Raw genomic sequence first — 18579 nt, 5'->3', positions numbered from 1 at the left:
CAAGGGCAACAAAGATGATCAGGGGACTGGAAACAAAGCCCTATGAAGGGAGATTGAAAGAACTGGGCATGTATAGCCTTGAGAAGAGAAGACTGAGGGGAGATAGGATAGCACTCTTCAAATACTTGAAACGGTGTCTCAGAGAGGAAGGCCAGGATCTCTTCTTGATCCTCCCAGAGTGCAGAACACGGAATAATGGGCTCAAGTGACAGGAAGCGAGATTCCGGCTGAACATCAGGAAAAACGTCCTGACTGTTAGAGCAATACGACAATGGAACCAACTACCTAGGGAGGTAGTGGGCTCTCCCACACTGGAGGCATTAGGCAGGAGAGCCACCTGTCAGGGATGCTTTGACTTGGATTCCTGCATTGAGCAGGGGGTTGGACTCGATGGTCTTGTAGGCTCCTTCCAACCCTACTATTCTATGATTCTATTCAAGAATGATGTTCCTCAGCATAGTAGTCTTCTAGTACTGCAGAAGAGTATCTAAAACACAAATTTTCATTGTCTCCAGGAATGAACAAGTCAGGATGCAAAAACAAACAAAAGAAAACCCAAACCCAAAACAACGTATTACTGTTACATGATTAATCCATTACCCGCAGTCACTGCGTAACAATATATAAGAAGGGATTCAAGTGATCAGCTATCTGACCAAATTCAGTTACCATACTGGAGCAGCTTCTGCGCTGAACCATGGTTAGCAGAATGGAATACGTCATTGACTAAGAACTTTTATTTTTAATAGCTGTTCTTCAGCTGGCCTTACACTTGCAAGCAGCTGGCATCTTCTCTCATCTTTCTCATGCTTGCACATTCTTTCTTTCTTTTTTGCCCTACCCCTGACACCTTGCAGCACTTGGTCAGCCACAATTCTAGAGTTCTCGGAATACAATTCATTTGCAGAAGAGGAGGACAAAAAAGAAGTAGCGAGTCATGGTAGACTCACATGATCTGTGACCAATATCGTACCACTTTGAGAAGGGTGAAATGGTGCAATCAGAGGAATATGTGCAGCTGTTCAAATGGCTTACAATCTTGGACACTCTTTGCAGCCTTCCTTCCTTGTGAATTAATCACCAAAATGCAATTTGAGGTGAGAGAGAGAGAGAGAGAGCATGGGCCCAATCCAGCCAGCTTCACTGGCTACCTTTCTGTTTCTGGGCAGAATTCAAACTGCTGGTTATGACCTATAGAGCTCTATATGGCTTGGGACCAGGCTACCTGAAAGGCTGCCTTCTCCCATATGAGTCTGCCCAGTCCTTAAGATCATCCAGAGGGGCCCTTCTTTCGAGACCACCACCATCAGAGGCACGTTTGGTGGCGACACGAGGGAGGGCCTTTTCAGTGGCCTCTCCCATGCTGTGGAACTCCCTCCCAAGGGAGGCTAGGTTAATTCCCTCTCTGCTATCCTTTCAACAGCAGGCAAAGACTGCTTTATTCAAGAAGGCCTTTGGCCTGTAAGTGGGCCTGCGGGGTAGGTGCTGTTTTTATTCCGTAATTATGTTTTTATTGTGTTTTATTGTTTTAATCTATTGTAAATTGTTTTGTAAGCCGTCTTGAGTGCCATTCTTTGGTAGAAAGGCAGAGCATAAATCAAATAAATAAATAATAAGTCCTGTTGCATGAGCAAATGTCCACTCATGTGACCTTTGATGGATCCATTCTTTTACTGTTATTGTAAGCCTCTCAGAGTTTTGATATCGGGCAGCATATAAATTATTTAATAACAACAACAACAACAACAACAGCAACACTACAGAACCTTCTCAGGATCTTTCTAAATACTTACTTTAATAAAAAAAACACCCCGGAATGTTCTAAAAGGCAACAGGATTGAGCTCTGTCAGGTTTGCTAGGAAAAGAACTCTATATTTGGGGATACAATGGAAAAGACATTGGGAGGTATACAACCGTGAGCCAGCACTAAACCAAGACTTGTGCAACGTAACTATTGCTTGCTAGGGCAATAGGAAAAAGTAGCAATTTGCCTCTGAAATTTGGCAGCAATGTCAAAATTTGGTGGCAAATTGCCACTTTCCCATTTCCCTGGCTGTTACATTGAGCAAGCCTTTGTTTATGCTAGCACAACGTCATTAGCACTGGGGCACAGTTAAGATATTAGTCCTACCCTTTGTTCTGCCTCCCAACAGAACTCACTCATCTCATAGATGGAATTTAGGACATCTCTATTTGCTCTTAAGGAGTAAGGGTACCTCTTGAAATACCTAATCTCTAATGGCTCAATTCACAGTATGCTTAAAAAAAAAATAGTGACAGCTTCCCCTGCCGCCAGCAACCCCTGGGAACTAAATCTAACTTGTTTCCAATGTGTTATAACCACTCTTCATCAGAGGTAACTAAAAAGCAAGTTAAAAAACTGAGCTATTTTATCATGAAATTCATAACCTGAAATTCATTGACATACCATGTCATTTTGTTTTGGGGCAGCATGTCAGCCCCAAAATAAGCTGACAGTCATAACGAGGGATGAAGAAAAACTGGCATTATGGGACAGAAGACAGGAATGAAGTAAGTGGACCAGAAGAGCAAATAGAAGAGACCTTGAGAAAATATAGTAGGCTCAGTTCTCTCCTAGTGAACATTTAAATGGAATTACACCAGAGATTCAACTGGCCGATAGTTTACTCTCTGTAGGTCAATCAATCTTTACTTTGTGTTTTTTAATCACAGTGTATTACAAATAATAAACAACTGGTACATTCCAATCCCTGTGCATATGCCATAAAGAGCAAAGGGCTTAAAGAACATGCACTATATATTCATTTCATTAATTTCATTTATTACATTTCTATACCACTCAAGAGCAAAGCTCTCTGGGCTTTTCATAAAGATTTAAAAAACCCCAAAATACACTATTATGCATAATTTAAAAACAGTTTAGCTACAAACATATAGACAGAGTAGACACACATACACATATCTAAGCAATATCCCATGACCTGATTAAAAACCTATCATACGTTGCCAAATGCCTGGGAGCAGAGGAAGGTCTTTAACCTGGTGCCGAAAAGATAACAATGTTGGCTCCAGGTGGGCCTCGCTGGAGAGTTCATTCTACAATTGGGGGGCTGCCACTGAGAAGGCTCCTCTCAGAGGAGGCACCTGGAGGAGGGCCTTAGATGATGAGTGCAGCATATGGGGCAGGTTCATGCCAGGAGAGGCACTCTTTCAGGTATTGCGGCCCCAAGCCATGTAAGGCTTTATAGGCTAAAACCAGCAGCTAGAAATATTCAGATTTGTTTTCAAATAGCTCAATATGAATTGCACAAAAATTATGCAAAATACAACTTGCAGGTTTCTGACACTTGATATAAAGCATGTGCAGAATGAAGTCTGGTATATATAAAATGTTAAGAATTGCTGCTCATTTATATTGGTGTAGCCAAGAAGTCAGCAGAGTGCCATTACAGAAATAGAAACAAAAGTTGAGGGTGACATGAGCACTTAAAAACATCACTTGAATTCACAGCACTGATCAGAAGCAAAGTTCAGAATTATGCAAGGATTTTTAAAAAGTTTAGGCCAGCTTCCAAACAGTCTCTCGGAAGCTCAACTAACTTTTTCTAGTAATTACCTTTTGGCCGAGCTGTTGATTCTCATTTTGCAGTTCCACAAATTTAAGGCTATTCTCTTCAGTGGTTATAGATGCATCCCTGAGCTCCTGGATGATGTTTTGCAAGCTCTGGTTATCCTTTTCAAGCTTCAAGATGCGACTCGATGCACATTCATTCAGTTCAAAGACAAAAGATTTCCTTGCTGTTGGAATACAACATTCAGAATACCCAGCTGTAACACGTTTGTAAACATGGATCCACTTCCAGGATGATAAAGCTATTGTTAATCCAATATGCATCACCTGACCTTAGCAAATATCCATCCTTTTAAAAGCAAGGAGAATAAAAAATAAAAAGCACACTATTCTCAAAACACAAGCCGCATCACTTCTGTTTTGAGAATTGTGTACCTTTTTATTTTCAAACTTCATGCAGAATGTTTCTCTCCTTCCCATCTAAATCAAGGAAGCAGTTCTAGTTCTAAATCAGTGTCTGGTGTTGGTAATGAACTGGATGAGGGTGAACAAATTGAAGCTTAGTCCAGACAAGACTGGGGTGCTTCTAAAGGCAGATCGGGGAATAGGGTCTCGAGCTCTGCTGGATGGGGTTACACTCGCCTTGAAGACTCAGGCTCACAGATTGGCTCTGAAGAGCTCAGGCTCCTGGACTTGGCCCTGAACTGGGATGCTCAGGTTCTGGTGGTGCCCAAGAGAGTGTTTCCATAGCTGAGGCTAGTGTGCCAGTTGTGGCTGTCCTAGAGATGACTGGTCTGGCCACAGTCACATACGCTTTAGTTATATCCCATTTGGATTACTGTAATGTGCTCTACATGGGGCTGCCTTTGAAAACTGTTTGGAAACTTCAGCTGGTCCAGAATGCTGCAGCCAGACTATTGACCGGGGCCAGTTACAGGGAGCATGCAACTCCCTTGTTGCAACAGCTTCACTGGCAACCACTCTCTTTCTGGGCACAATTCAAAGTATGACTTATATAGCCCTATACGGCTTGGGGCAAGGCTACCTGAAAGACCCCCTTTTCCTATAAGAGCCTGCCCAGGTTTTAAGATCTTCCGGGGAGGCCCCTCTCTCGGTACTGCCACCATCAGAAGCACATTTGGTGGGACACGAGTAGGGCCTTCTTGGTGGCTGCTCTCAGGCTTTAGAATTCCCTGCCAAGAGAGACTAAGTTGGCTTCCTCTTTGCTGTCCCTCTGCTGGTAGGCAAAGATGTTTTTCTTCAAGTAGGTCTTTGGCACGTAAGCTGGTCTGTTGGGTTGGGTGCTGTTTTCATTTTTTTACTGTTACGGTTTTAATTGTGTTTTCAATGTTTTTGTTTTATGATCATTTTAACAAAGTTTTATTTTAAATTTCATTTTTTATTATTGTCAGCCACTTTGAATATCATCTCCTTGGTAAAAAGGTGGGGTATATATCAAATAAATAATAAATAAAATGTTTTGTCTCAATATTCTGCGTGCTTATCATTGCAATTACGTTAACGTTCACAGTGTTACAAAGATGACCACAGTAAGCAAATTAGGCGCCAGCCCCAGGAAGGGGCACCCCTTCCCTGCAACAGCTCCTGCCTTCCCTATAGCAATTTCTTCTCGTCTTAGGAAGTTCATGCGCACTGACATGAATCACAATTAAAGACAACCAGGGTTTCCCTGAAACCAGGACCTGAAAACTATCATTTGAAGCAAGTTGCAAACTGGACACTAGTCAGCTTTAATATTGGTGCCAATAAAGCAGAGTTAATAAAACAGGTTTCTTTCCAAGGCTGATTCTTGATTTGCTAACTGTGGTTAATAGGGAGTCAGCATTACATATACATCAGCTCACTAGGTCACTAATGACATTAAAAGTTAGAAACTTTAGGTATAAACAGCAAATACATCATCCCTCATTTAAATTCAAACTATTTTTAAATCATCTGAAATTATTTGATTTATAAGTGATATAGATGTTTTATATCTGGTATTTCTGTTAAGCCATTATCCAAAGGAGATCCATCATTAAGAAAATTATTGCAGCTGTTAATTAACAAGTCACTGCTTCTGCCAGCAGCAGGACGTGTCACTGCAAAGAGCTGGAAAATCTGGCAAGATAAGCTTCCAACAAGAACTTTTAAGCAGCAAGGCCCAAGATATTTTGGGCCTCAAGGCAAAAGATCCAAATGGTGTCCCACCCTAGCGAGTAAAATAATAATAATGAGCTATATAATTGGCATCCTGCTGGCCTTTAACAGATGCACAAAATCCCCCACTTGAGTATGGCTGTCTCATCCTGCTCGATGACCAAGTTTTTAAAAATTCAAAAGGGAAAGAAATAGGAGATACGTCTGATCAGAGCTGGACAAAAAATGACTTCCAAATGTACTACATTTAGTACTTATTATGGGAACCTCTTTCATATTTGTGCTACTAAACCAGAATTGAAATATAATAGTTAGGTGGTCACTTTTTAAGAGCGGTAAACCAGCTCATGCTACTTACTATCTGAGAGATCTGTGCTCTTCGACAGCTGCTCCAGTTCCCTGCCCAGGTGTACAGACTCATTCATGCTTTGCTTCTGCGCAATCTCCAGCACCATGTTCTCTTCCAGCAGCTCTTCAATTCTCTTTTTGTCGGTATCCCTGTCCTAATGGTGGAGGGGCCATACAGGAAGGCATAGCTGGCTTATAATTAACTACCGAGAGTCTGGTTTGGATCCTTAACATTTATACCAAAAAAGGGTACTGTGTATTAAAGGCAACGGCGGCCAACAGCTTCAGCCTCTTGTGTATGAGGAACTCTAGTTGGTCTCCCCAGTCAAATTACTCATGGGGTGAAGCCCCAGACTGTCCATGGGATCATTGCCCCTCTCCCACCAAGGAGGTTAGTGGAGGAATATTTAGCCCTCAACCTGGAGAATCTGGCAAACACAGCTCCTATTTTGAAATTAGGGGGTATACAATGGTGCAGAGGTTTAGAGTAGCATGTCTTTTCCCAGTGTGTAAAAAACAGTATAACACACAACCAATCTGGAACATGGAGGAATGAAGAGGAATGGAAAAATTATGGCAGGGCCTAAATGTGGCTCACAGGACACCACCCCACACACTAGTGAATGAATGGCAGTGTTTGAACTATCATGATTGCTTAGGCCAGGACAGTAATTCTGATTTTTTGGAAAAGAGGTGGCCAGAAGGGTAGATCTCCAAATGTTTTGGGCTTCAACTCCCAGAAGCCCCTGCCAGCATGGCCAATGGTCAAGAATGCTGGGAGCTGAAGTCCAAATCTACTTTCTGCCCACCCCTGAATTAGAACATGGCACTCCCAAGAACATAAGAAGAGCCCTGCTGGATCAGACCAAAGATCCATCTAGTTCAGCATCCATTCCCACAGTGGTCAACCAAGTGGCCTCAGAAGCTCACAAACAGGGCATGAAGGCAACAGTATGAAGGCATTTGCCCCCAATTCACAGCTTACTGCCTCTTAAAGTGAGTAAGGGGAGATGTAATAGAGGTGTACAAAATTATGCATGGTATGGACATTGTTCTCCCTCTGTAATTATACTAGAACTCGGGTTCATCCATGAAGCTGACTGGTGGGAGATTCAGGACAGATAAAAGGAAGTCCTTCCTCATATGACACATAGTAAAAATAGATGTAGTGATGGCCACCAATTTGGATGGCTTTAAAAGGGGATTGGACCAATTCATGGAGGATAAGGCTATTAATGGCTACTAGTCCTGATGGCTGTATGTATCCAGTATCAGAGGCCGTATGCCTACGTACACTAGTTGCGGGGGAACATGGGCGGGAGGGCGCTGTTGCACTCATGTCTGCTTGTGGGTTTCCCGTGGGGAGCTGGTTGGCCGCTGTGTGAGCAGAATGCTGAACTAGATGAATCCAGCATGGCTCTTCTTATGTTCTTACGAACACGGAAGTTCTATATAGGCATCACCATGACTAATAGCCACTGACAGACCTATCCTCCATGACCCATCTTCCCCCTGCCCTCTGAGAGTCCCTACTGCTTGTTGCCTGATCAGAAAGGACACAGAATTGGTTGCAGGTTGTCATCAAGATTAAATCTTGTTTTGTCTGGGTGGAAATTTCTACTTGCCTTTTGCTTGAGACATACCACTACCCTGTTTTGGGTTGTTAGTGCCTATAGTTGGTTGCATTTACTATCAGAAATATAGTTTTTGTGCTGCCTTTTCACATGCTGTACTTTAGGTGACACTTCCAGCAAGAGCAGCTTTGCAATGTATGTTCTCTCATCTAATTCACCAAGGGTTTTTATACAACATTTAAGGCATTGTAAAATATAAATCAACACAGGAGATACATAGTTTTAACAAGAATATTTTTTTCATTGAGAAGTGACATCAAATTGTGTGTTTTTTCCAAGTTTGGGCAGTAGAGTCAGCGTATAGATTCTTTATCATAATACTAGTGTCACTTGTTCTCCTAGTTAATTATATATGATGTCCTAAAGTTCACAGCACCAGAATAATTTTTTTAAATGTTTTGGCCAAGACCAATATTTTGAGTCTAAAGCTCATATTAGGGGTGTTCACACCACCACTGCAGCCCATTGTGGCTTATTTATGCCACGGTGGGTTGCAGTACATGCCGGCCACGATTCTGAACACGCAAGCTGCAGCAGGCGGGTGCTGTAGCTTGTCATGTCATGTGAATCTGGGCGGCGTAGATTATGCAAGGATTAAATAACCCTCAGACAACCCTAGAAAGAGAAAAAATGTCATCCTTATATCAATCTATTAATACTACAATTCGAAAACAAGTATCTTCCATGCAATATGCCACAACGAGAAACTAGTATATTTTTATCACTTTCCCCCATGTCATGCCTGTGTGTACTACAGCAATTGCACAACATTGTTACCAGTTTGGTCTCAGTATTTTCAGACTTCTCACTCTATTCCAAAAAGAGTTTATCTTCTTCTGGGGTATAGACATGTGTTGTCCCACCTCTTGAAAAATAATTAGTTTAAAAAGAAAATCCCATTGGTATTTAAGGACACTACACCATACCAGTTCTATGTCGTGAAGTTTGGATTTCAATTGCAAGTTTTCCTTTTCAAGTTCATGCAATTTATCACCACGACCTCTGGCAATCATCAACTGCTCTTCTAGCATTGTCTTTGTCTCAATCAATATGATGTTGTCTTCTCTAAGCTCCTGCAAATAACAAAAAATGTAACATAGAAAGTTGAAGGTGATTTTGATAAGATTTCAAATGCCTGCTAATTTTAATATACTCCACTTTAATATTTATTTTATACCCTGCCTTTCTACCAAAAAAGCGCTCAATGCTGATAGTATTGATAGTAACAATATACTAGATATAAAAGACATTTTTGTAGCTGATGTTCAACTTAGCAAGATCACAAAATCATGCCGTTTGTGAAACTGAAATTGTGTAAAAATATTGCAGAGCAGGGAATGTTCTTTGATCAGCAAAATCCGTATTCTAAAGCTACAACTGGATAGCAAATGAAATGTTAATTTTAACTGGAATGAAACAATATTATAATCCTCCCCACATTTCATTCCTATGAGATTTAAGACAAAACTACTATGACATAGCATAAAACTACATGTAACACTACAGACTGCCTTCCTTCCTTCCTTCCTTTATTTATTAAATGTATTAATCACCCCTCTGGCTGGTCACCCAGCCACTCTGGGCGATGTACAACAATAAAACAGTTAAAACAATAAAATTCTACATTAATAACATCATAAAAAAATACCCTAACCCACCCCAAATGCCTGCCTGAACAGCCACGTTTTTAATGCATGGTGGAAGCTCATTAAAGAGGGTGCATGGCAGAGTTCCCTAGGGAGGGAGTTCCACAGAATGGGGGTCACCACAGAGAAGGCCCTCTCCTTCGTCCTCACCAGCCTAGCTGTCCTGGTTGATGGAACAGAGAGAAGGCCATCCAAGGCTGATCTTGGTGTTGCTGTCTGGTGTTGCTGGAGGTGCTCCTTAACATAGGCTGGGCCGGAACCATATAGGGTTTTAAAGGTCAAAACCAACACCTTGAATCTGGCCCAGAAAACAACTGGTAACCAGTGCAATATGTACCCATATGTAATATTAGCCCAATAGCGCCTTCTCCACTGCTGGACACCCTTCAGAAGGGATGTTTTGCAGAAGTGCCTTGCTGTGTGCACCCCCACCCCCAGACTCATATTTGCAAGGCCAGCATGGGCCTGGTACCCCTCATAAGGGCATGTTAATGATGAAAAAGCAGTCAGCCTAATATTACACAAGGGGCCTGCAGCATAAAGTTCAGTTTTGCCTTTACATCCTCACCCTGTGCATACTTATTTGGAAGCATGTCCCAATGGGTTTTATTCCCAACTAAGTGCGCAAAGGGCTGCAGCCTTATACTTGTTTTACATAGCATTAATCAGTTGAAAGTCTTTCAAGGAATGGCACTTCCTAGTGGGCTACTCAGGACTTCACAATAAACCATGGGTTTAAACCCTGGTATTGTGACAGGAACGAGCTGCAGCAAGCCTTGGATTTCCACACTTCCCTGCTCCCCCCCACTCCTCCAGCATAGCTGTGAGGAAGGGCTCAGAACCTTTCACTTCTATTTTTGATCAGCTGCAGTTTAGCATGGCATCCAGACCTTAAACTGTGGCTAACCTTAACTACGGTTTGTTGAAACAAGTCATCTTCATAACTTAACCATATTTAAGATTAACCACAGTTTGTAGGTTTGGGACCAAATGACAAACTGCAGTTCATAAAAAATGGACGCAAAAGCTTCCCATCTCTTCCTCACAGTCATGCCAGAGAAGGAGGAGGAGAAGAAGGAACTCCGTGGAAGCAAGTGCCTGGGAGATCAGGGGTGCTGACTGAATTTTTAAATGTAGAGCCTGATCCTAATAACATTGGTTCGATGTAACTATGGCTGAGTTCAATGAAGATTTACTTCCTAGCAACCAAGCTTAGGACTGCGGCCAGGAAGCCAACCCTATGCTCCCACTATACCAGACACCCACTATGCCAGGGTTAACACTAGTACCATATAGTCATGATGCTATTCATATTCAGCAGCAAAGTCAACAGCACAAAAGCTAATGCAATAACACCAACACCTACTCCCACACCATCTCTCACAACTCTTCTGTCAATCACCACAGTGCCACTTCCTGACGGCAAGATGCAGTGGTGGAGCATTTACTGTTCCCTTGCAGTGTCCCATTCCCCTCCCCTGCCTACCCCCCAGCCCATCATCAAGACAGCTGAGGTGGTGGTGGCTGGGAATACACTATCTGCTAACCATTATGAGAGCAGTTGCCATTTTTATTGAATAGCAGGAACTGCTGAATTCTGACAGCGCCAGAGAGGAATTGGTTAGCCAGCCTTTCTGTTCCTTCAGCTGCCCACACCATGCCTGAGAAAGTTGCACATGAGACAGACAACGAACAGGTGCAGCTGTCCCCACTTCTGCACCTCCATGCTACTTGTTACATGATTGTCCATCATGCGCTTAAGGCAAAGATGGGAGCCCAGTTGGTTGGTAGCAAGTCTATCCTGTCCATGGACAGATCCTGTAGATAAGATCACTCTCTTAAATCCTCATGATCAAATAAAAATTCTGCTTTAGGTTGCCCATCTCATTCACACAACAAACCCATTGTTCAAGCTTTTTCTAAAAGCAACATGTTAATTGAAGTAATTACTCTACAAAACTCTGAAGCTGCAAGTCAAAGCCTGGAAGAGGAAAATATTCCCTACAGCATTGACCTCAAAAGACACTTAGTTACAAATTATATTTGTGTTAAGTAAGGAATAAAACAAAACAATGCAGGCATGAAGATTTATTCTCTTGTTTAAACAATAAAAGCCATTAATCACAACTTCTTTTGAAGGTAACTAAAAAGCTTTTTCACATGAGTTTGCATAGCTTTCAGGTGGGAGGGGGAGCTGTTTAGCATTTTTTAAACCCATCAAGTATAATGTTAAAGCATAAATGTGTGTGTTTTTAAAAGCTATTCATTTTTATTCCCCACCACCACCTCATTTTTCTTTTCTTGTCTTATATTTGGAGAAAGAGACTCAAGCAGAGATTCCCTAGTTTCTGAAAGAATCCAGTCTCCAGGAGCAGCACAGTACACAATGGAGAGGAATTTTGTGGGAGATTTAAGATGGGCTGCAGTCCCCTACTCAGAGGAAATGTATTAATAATGCTCTTCTCTGCATCACTATGGCTATAACTTCATTGGTGTATACACATTGGTGTATACAGTAGCCCAGAATACAAACCATACACACCTTGCTGTTCCATGGAAAAATAATCAAACAGCACTCTGTTTCTTCCTCAAAATGAACGAAATATGAATGGAAAGGTAATGAAACTTTCTCCTTTTGCCATTCAGTTTTGGAGTGGGAAGTGAGCACCATATACCTTCTACAGGCAGGAGGAGTTCCTTGGAATCTTAAGATGCTCAACAGTAAAAAAAATAATAAAAATAAATTTCATGATTCTAAATATAACAATGAAAACATAAAATGTAAATGTCATTGTGTAGCCAGGTTTTACAGGCAGTCATCTCTGGAGGGGAGGGTGGTTATTATGCTGCAGCTTTAAGAACTTGCAGTTTGGATCAAAATGATTATTGTTGCTGTCTTGTCCCGGGAACCATTGCTGCAGATTGGAACTGTTGAGAAGAAAAAAACAGTAGCTGGGGCAGTACTTAGATCTGCAGACTGGCAGAAGAGAAGACTGCTGTAATGGCATTTGCTGTCAGGTTCCTCTAGCACTGGAGTCTCCAATGTGATGCCAATGGGCACGTGGACACTTCCCTTGGCACCTGCTAGGTTCCCTGCCCCTCCCAATTTTTATTCTATTTTTAATTTTTTTTTAAATTAAAAAAATAATGGCGAGGCTGGCATGCTGCAAAGTGAAGTGCCAGCCTCCAGTGCCATCTTTATTTCCAGTAATACCTCTTGGTCCCACATTTCTTAGCCTCCATATTTTATCTTCTCTAAAATAACTGTTGGAGCAGAAAAAAGAGTGTATTCAAAAGAGTAGTTTTGTGTTTTAGAGCTCAGAGCCCACCTCTGCCATTTTGTGAATGGGAAGCACCCCCATGGCAGCCATTTTGTGGGAGTACACACAACACTCTCTCAACATTCCAAATATGTCCACTGACCCAAAAGGCTTGGGGGCCCCTAGCAGCTATTTCAGGGGGGCACTATTAGGGGTGGAAAAGGATTATCAGCTCTTATCGGTTATCATCTTGAAAGAAGCTGAGACGGAGGGATAATTCGTACTATTGTTTAATTACTTGTTGTAAGCCATCTTTTAGAAACCTGCATGTGTGGAAAGGCTGGGTTAAAATGTTTCAAATACATACATACATAAAATGTGAATGAACAAACCAATAAAACAGAACCATGGTTATAAAGCTTTTATGATTTGCAAATAGGAATATAAATTTATTTTAAGGGGCTGACGTGTATTGTGTGAAAAACCTAGAACACATACCTAAACATTATAATGAATAATATTCTGGAGAGTGAATATTTAATTAATTACATTTATATTTGCCTTTCTTCCATCATGGAAATCAAGGAGTTATATATACATCAGGTTTCCTAGGCTGTCTCCCATCCAAGAAGTGACCAGCCCCAAACCTGCTTAACTTCAGCAAGGGTGCTGCATCATATGCTTTCAGACCATACCCTGAGATTACCTTCTTGGCTTTTATTTTGGAATCCCAAGGATAGTCAAGAGTGGAGAAACCAACCTTGGAGTTCCAAGGAAACAGCCAAAAAAACCATAACAGTTATAAATTTGGTTTAAAATACAACAAAATAAAATCACTTACATTCCTGACCACTGGCCATGCTGGCAGGGGCTTTTGTCCCAAAGAGCTGGGAGATCTACTTTCCACCCCACCCCTGAAATAGGTGGTAAGGTGACTAGCATCCCAACCCTCATGAAAACCTTGACTTGCCTCCATTCGTGCCTTGTAGAAATCCACATCATGCAGTTTCTCTTTACACCGGACCAACTCCATTTCAAGTCTCTCCACTCTGTTTGCTTTTTCTCTTAAGGAATCCAATTCATCTCTATAGGCCCGAGCAGAGCGGGCATCTGTCATGAGGTTAATGTTCTGAGTAAAATAAGAACAGCATAGCAAAGTTTTGAATTGCTTTATTGATGTAGGGCGCTCACTGATGGCAAGGATGACATGAATGAGAAACAATACTGTCACCAACACACACCAATTGCTAAATAGAATCATTCAATCCCATAAAACAAAGCTAAAACATGCAACAACCATTGCCACACCAGTGAGTTACTTATGCAGCCTATAACTGCTTAGCAACCATACATAGTGGCTGGGGATGATGAGAGTTGTAGTTCAACACCTCTGGAAGGTATCAGGTTGGGAAAGGCTGGTTCAATGCTTCCTGAAAACATTATGAGAGTAAATGTTGTAATTCTAACATCTCAGATTTACTGGCATGTGTTGATATTGCAATATGCAAGCATTTGAGTTACACAAAACTCTTCACCAGACTCTTCAATAGCTTTGTTTCCTTCTGCCTTATTCTGCAGTCCTACTGGATCAGACCAAAGGTGGATCTAGTCCAGCATCCTGCTGCACACAGTGGCCAACCAAATGTCCCTGTGAAGCTTACAAGCAGGGCATGAAGGCAATAGCCTTCTCCCTTTGCTGTTGTACAGCAACTGGCAACCTGGGGTATACTGTCTCTGATATGGAGGTGCTATATAGCTACCATGACTAACGGTCATTAAGGGCACAATCCTATGTCTGTTTAGACAGAAAAACGGCCTATAATACCCAGCATAGCCCAGCTAGCCATGCTGGCTGGGGCATGCCGGAAGTTATAGGCCTTTTTCTGCCTAAACATGCATAGGATTGAGCCCTTAATAGACCTATCACCCATGAATATGTCTGTTCCCCTTTAAAGCTGTCTAAGCTAGTGCCCATCACCACATCTTATCGCAGTTACTTTTTGGCATTCAGTGTTTCGTGAAGAAGTACTTTCTGAGGTACTGAGTAACCTGAATGCTTGTATATATATACACCAATAGGAGTGGTAAAAAAGGGTTTAAAGTGATAATTTCTTCCAATATAATGTAATATTTCTTCTTTATGGTTTAATAGATAGCCTTACCTCCTGCTTTATTTTCTGCAGTTCCAGGACTAGCTCATCCACTTCATGTCTAGTGTCAACAAGTTGCTCTGATTTTTCTTCCCTGAAGATTTCATACAAGTTGGTGAAAAGCTATCACACCAATCCCTGAAACCATCAATAATAACCTAGCAAGATACATATCTAGGCCTAAAATGAGAAATATGGCATGATTCAAGTTTTCTTGTTGCTTGTTGTATCAAGATCAGCAAGCACCACATGCCAATACAAAGCAAGCTCCAATTATGTAAAAAGTTATTTCTTTGTCATGCATATTCATATTCCCAGTAGTGAGCTAACATCCACAGCCAACAAAGAAGCATGTGAAAAAGTCACATAATGAAGTGCGAGTAACATTAAATTGGACCCAAACGGTGGCCAAAAAATTAGGAGAGTAGAAGGGATAGGTTGAAACAGACAATCAAGACATATCAAGAAAAGAGGCATGGCAAAATAAGGCTACGTGATGTTACACCTTCTTCCTGGTTTTCTAAAGCTGTATAGAAACAGCTGCACAATGAGTGAAGATATGCATCTTTCTTAACATGTGAATGGTCAGACTCCAAATCACAGGCTGCTGCTGGCAGGGGTGGGGAAATGCACATGAGGACATCACAGCATAGCATAAGCCTTATGGGGGAGAGAGAGATGATTCATACAAATCTATGGTGCAACCACACTTAGGATACTATGTACAGTTCTGGTCACCGCACCTAAAAAAGGATACTCTGTTCCTCCCCAGTAGCATTTTGACCATCTTCCGACGTAGGAGTCCCATCTTCCGATGGTATACCGACATATCTCTGGTTGTACTGATCCATTTAGTTTTCATGGCAAGAATACTGGGGTGGGTTGCCGTTTCCTTCCCCAGGGATCGTATTTAGTCTGACCTCTCCGCCATGACCTTCCCGTCTTGGGTGTCCCTTCACGGTTTAGCTCATGATGTCATTGAGGTGCTCAAGCTCCACCACCACGACAAGGTAATGATCTCCTTTGCTGAAGTTTCTAAGCTTAACAATCCCATACGTTATAACCTTTCCTCACTCTACCCCAGCCCCTTGATCATTTTAGTTGCCCTCTTCTGCACTTTTTTTTTTAGAATTGGAAAAAGTGCAGAAGAGGGCAACTAAAATGATCAAGGGGCTGGGGTAGAGTGAGGAAAGGTTACAACGTATGGGATTGTTAAGCTTAGAAACTTCAGCAAAGGAGATCATTACCTTGTCGTGGTGCTGGAGCTTGAGCACCTCAATGACATCATGAGCTAAACCGTGAAGGGACACCCAAGACAGGAAGGTCATGGCGGAGAGGTCAGACTAAATACGATCCCTGGGGAAGGAAACGGCAACCCACCCCAGTATTCTTGCCATGAAAACTAAATGGATCAGTACAACCAGAGATATGTCCGTATACCATCGGAAGATGGGACTCCTACGTTGGAAGATGGTCAAAATGCTACTGGGGAGGAACAGAGGATAAGTTCAACTAGCCCCAGATGTGATGACACAGCTAGCTCAAAGCCGAAAGGAGGGCTAGCAGCCGATGGTGCTGGTGGTGAACGACAAATCCGATGTTCTAAAGATCAACACACCTTAGGAACCTGGAATGTAAGATCTATGAGCCAGGGCAAATTGGATGTGGTTATTGGGGAGATGTCAAGATTAAATATAGACATTGTGGGTGTCAGTGAACTGAAATGGACTGGAATGGGCCACTTCACATCAAATGACCACCAGATCTACTACTGTGGACAAGAGGACCACAGAAGAAATGGAGTAGCCTTCATAAGTAATAATAAAGTGGCTAAAGCAGTGCTTGGATACAATCCAAAAAATGACAGAATGATCTCAATTCGAATTCAGGGTAAGCTATTTAACATCACAGTGATCCAAATATACGCCCCAACCACAGATGCTGAAGAAGCAGAAGTAGATCAGTTCTATGAGGATCTGCAGCACCTACTGGATAGTACGCCAAAAAAAGATGTTATTTTCATTACAGGAGACTGGAATGCTAAGGTGGGTAGTCAAACGACACCTGGAATTACAGGCAAGCATGGTCTGGGAGAACAAAATGAAGCAGGACATAGGCTGATAGAATTTTGCCAAGGCAACTCACTGTGCATAACACTCTCTTCCAACAACCTCAGAGATGACTTTATACATGGACTTCACCAGACGGTCGACACCGAAATCAGACTGACTACATCCTTTGTAGCCAAAGGTGGCGGACATCTATACAGTCGGTAAACACAAGACCTGGAGCTGACTGTAGTTCAGATCACGAACTTCTTATTGCACAATTTAGAATCAGATCAAAGAGAATAGGGAAGACCCACAGATCAGTTAGATATGAGCTTACTAATATTCCTCATGAATATGCAGTGGAGGTGATTTAAGGGACTAGGTTTAGTAGATAGGGTCCCGGAAGAACTACGGACAGAAGTTCGCAACATTGTTCAGGAGGCGGCAACAAAAAACGTCCCAAAGAAAAAGACAACCAAGAAGGCAACATGGCTGTCTGCTGAGACACTGGAAGCAGCCCAAGAAAGAAGGAAAGCAAAGGCAACAGTGATAGGGGGACATATGCCCAATTAAATGCAACATTCCAGAGGTTAGCCAGAAGAGATAAGGAATTATTTTTAAACAAGCAATGCGTGGAAGCAGAAGAAGATAATAGAATAGGAAGGACAAGAGACCTCTTCCAGAAAATTAGAAACATCGGAGGTAAATTCCAGGCAAAAATGGGTATGATCAAAAACAAAGATGGCAAGGACCTAACAGAAGCAGAAGAGAGCAAGAAAAGGTGGCAAGAATATATGGAAGATCTGTGTAGGAAGGATAATAATATCGGGGATAGATTTGACGGTGTGGTCAGTGAGCTAGAGCCAGACATCCTGAAGAGTGAGGTTGAATGGGTCTTAGGAAGCATTGCTAATAACAAGGCAGCAGGAGATGACGGTATCCCAGCTGAACTGTTTAAAATCTTGCAAGATGATGCTGTCAAGGTGATGCATGCCATATGCCAGCAAATTTGGAAAACACAAGAATAGCCAACAGATTGGAAAAAATCAACTTATACCCCCATACCAAAAAAGGGAAGCACCAAAGAATGTTCAAACTATTGAACAGTGGCACTTATTTCACATGCCAGTAAGGTAACGCTCAAGATCTTGCAAGGTAGACTCCAGCAATTCATGGAACGAGAAGTGCCAGATGTACAAGCTGGGTTTAGAAAAGGCAGAGGAACTCGAGACCAAATTGCCAATATCCGCTGGACAATGGAGTAAGCCAGGGAGTTTCAGAAAAACATCTATTTCTGTTTTATTGACTATTCTAAAGCCTTTGTCTGTGTGGATCATAAGAAATTGTGGCAAGTTCTTGGTGGTATGGGGATACCAAGTCATCTTGTTTGCCTCCTGAGGAATCTGTATAACGACCAAGTAGCAACAGTAAGACCAGACCACGGAACAACAGACTGGTTTAAGATTGGGAAAGGAGTACGGCAGGGTTGTATACTCTCACCTGTATACTCTATTCAACCTGTACGCAGAACACATCATGCGACGTGCTGGGCTTGATGAAGCCAAGGCTGGAGTTAAAATCGCTGGAAGAAACATTAACAATCTCCGATATGCAGATGATACCACTTTGATGGCTGAAAGCGAGGAGGAGCTGAGGAACCTCATGACGAAGGTGAAAGAAGAAAGTGCAAAAGCTGGGTTGCAGTTAAACCTCAAAAAAACCAAGATTATGGCAACTAGCTTGACTGATAACTGGCAAATAGAGGGAGAAAACATG

The 18579-nt window shown here is 42.0% G+C and overlaps 1 protein-coding gene across 1 annotated transcript in view; it reads right to left on the bottom strand.

Annotated features, from left to right (window-relative positions):
- CCDC88C (coiled-coil and HOOK domain protein 88C) overlaps positions 1-18579 on the bottom strand; it is a 152572-nt gene that overhangs the window by 46786 nt on the left and 87207 nt on the right. The window contains exons 9-13 of the mRNA XM_084840695.1: positions 14765-14846; positions 13573-13731; positions 8623-8769; positions 6073-6217; positions 3600-3781 (exon numbers count right to left, since the gene is read on the bottom strand). Of these exons, the coding sequence (XP_084696821.1) occupies positions 3600-3781; positions 6073-6217; positions 8623-8769; positions 13573-13731; positions 14765-14846 (715 nt within the window). The remainder of the gene's footprint in view (positions 1-3599; positions 3782-6072; positions 6218-8622; positions 8770-13572; positions 13732-14764; positions 14847-18579) is intronic.

Source organism: Heloderma suspectum, chromosome 1 (assembly GCF_057233095.1).
Source record: "Heloderma suspectum isolate Gila_16-S chromosome 1, 16-S_ref, whole genome shotgun sequence".
NCBI lineage: Eukaryota > Metazoa > Chordata > Lepidosauria > Squamata > Helodermatidae > Heloderma > Heloderma suspectum.
Note: the sequence above shows the minus strand (reverse complement) of the source record. Positions and strands in the feature narration are given on the sequence as shown.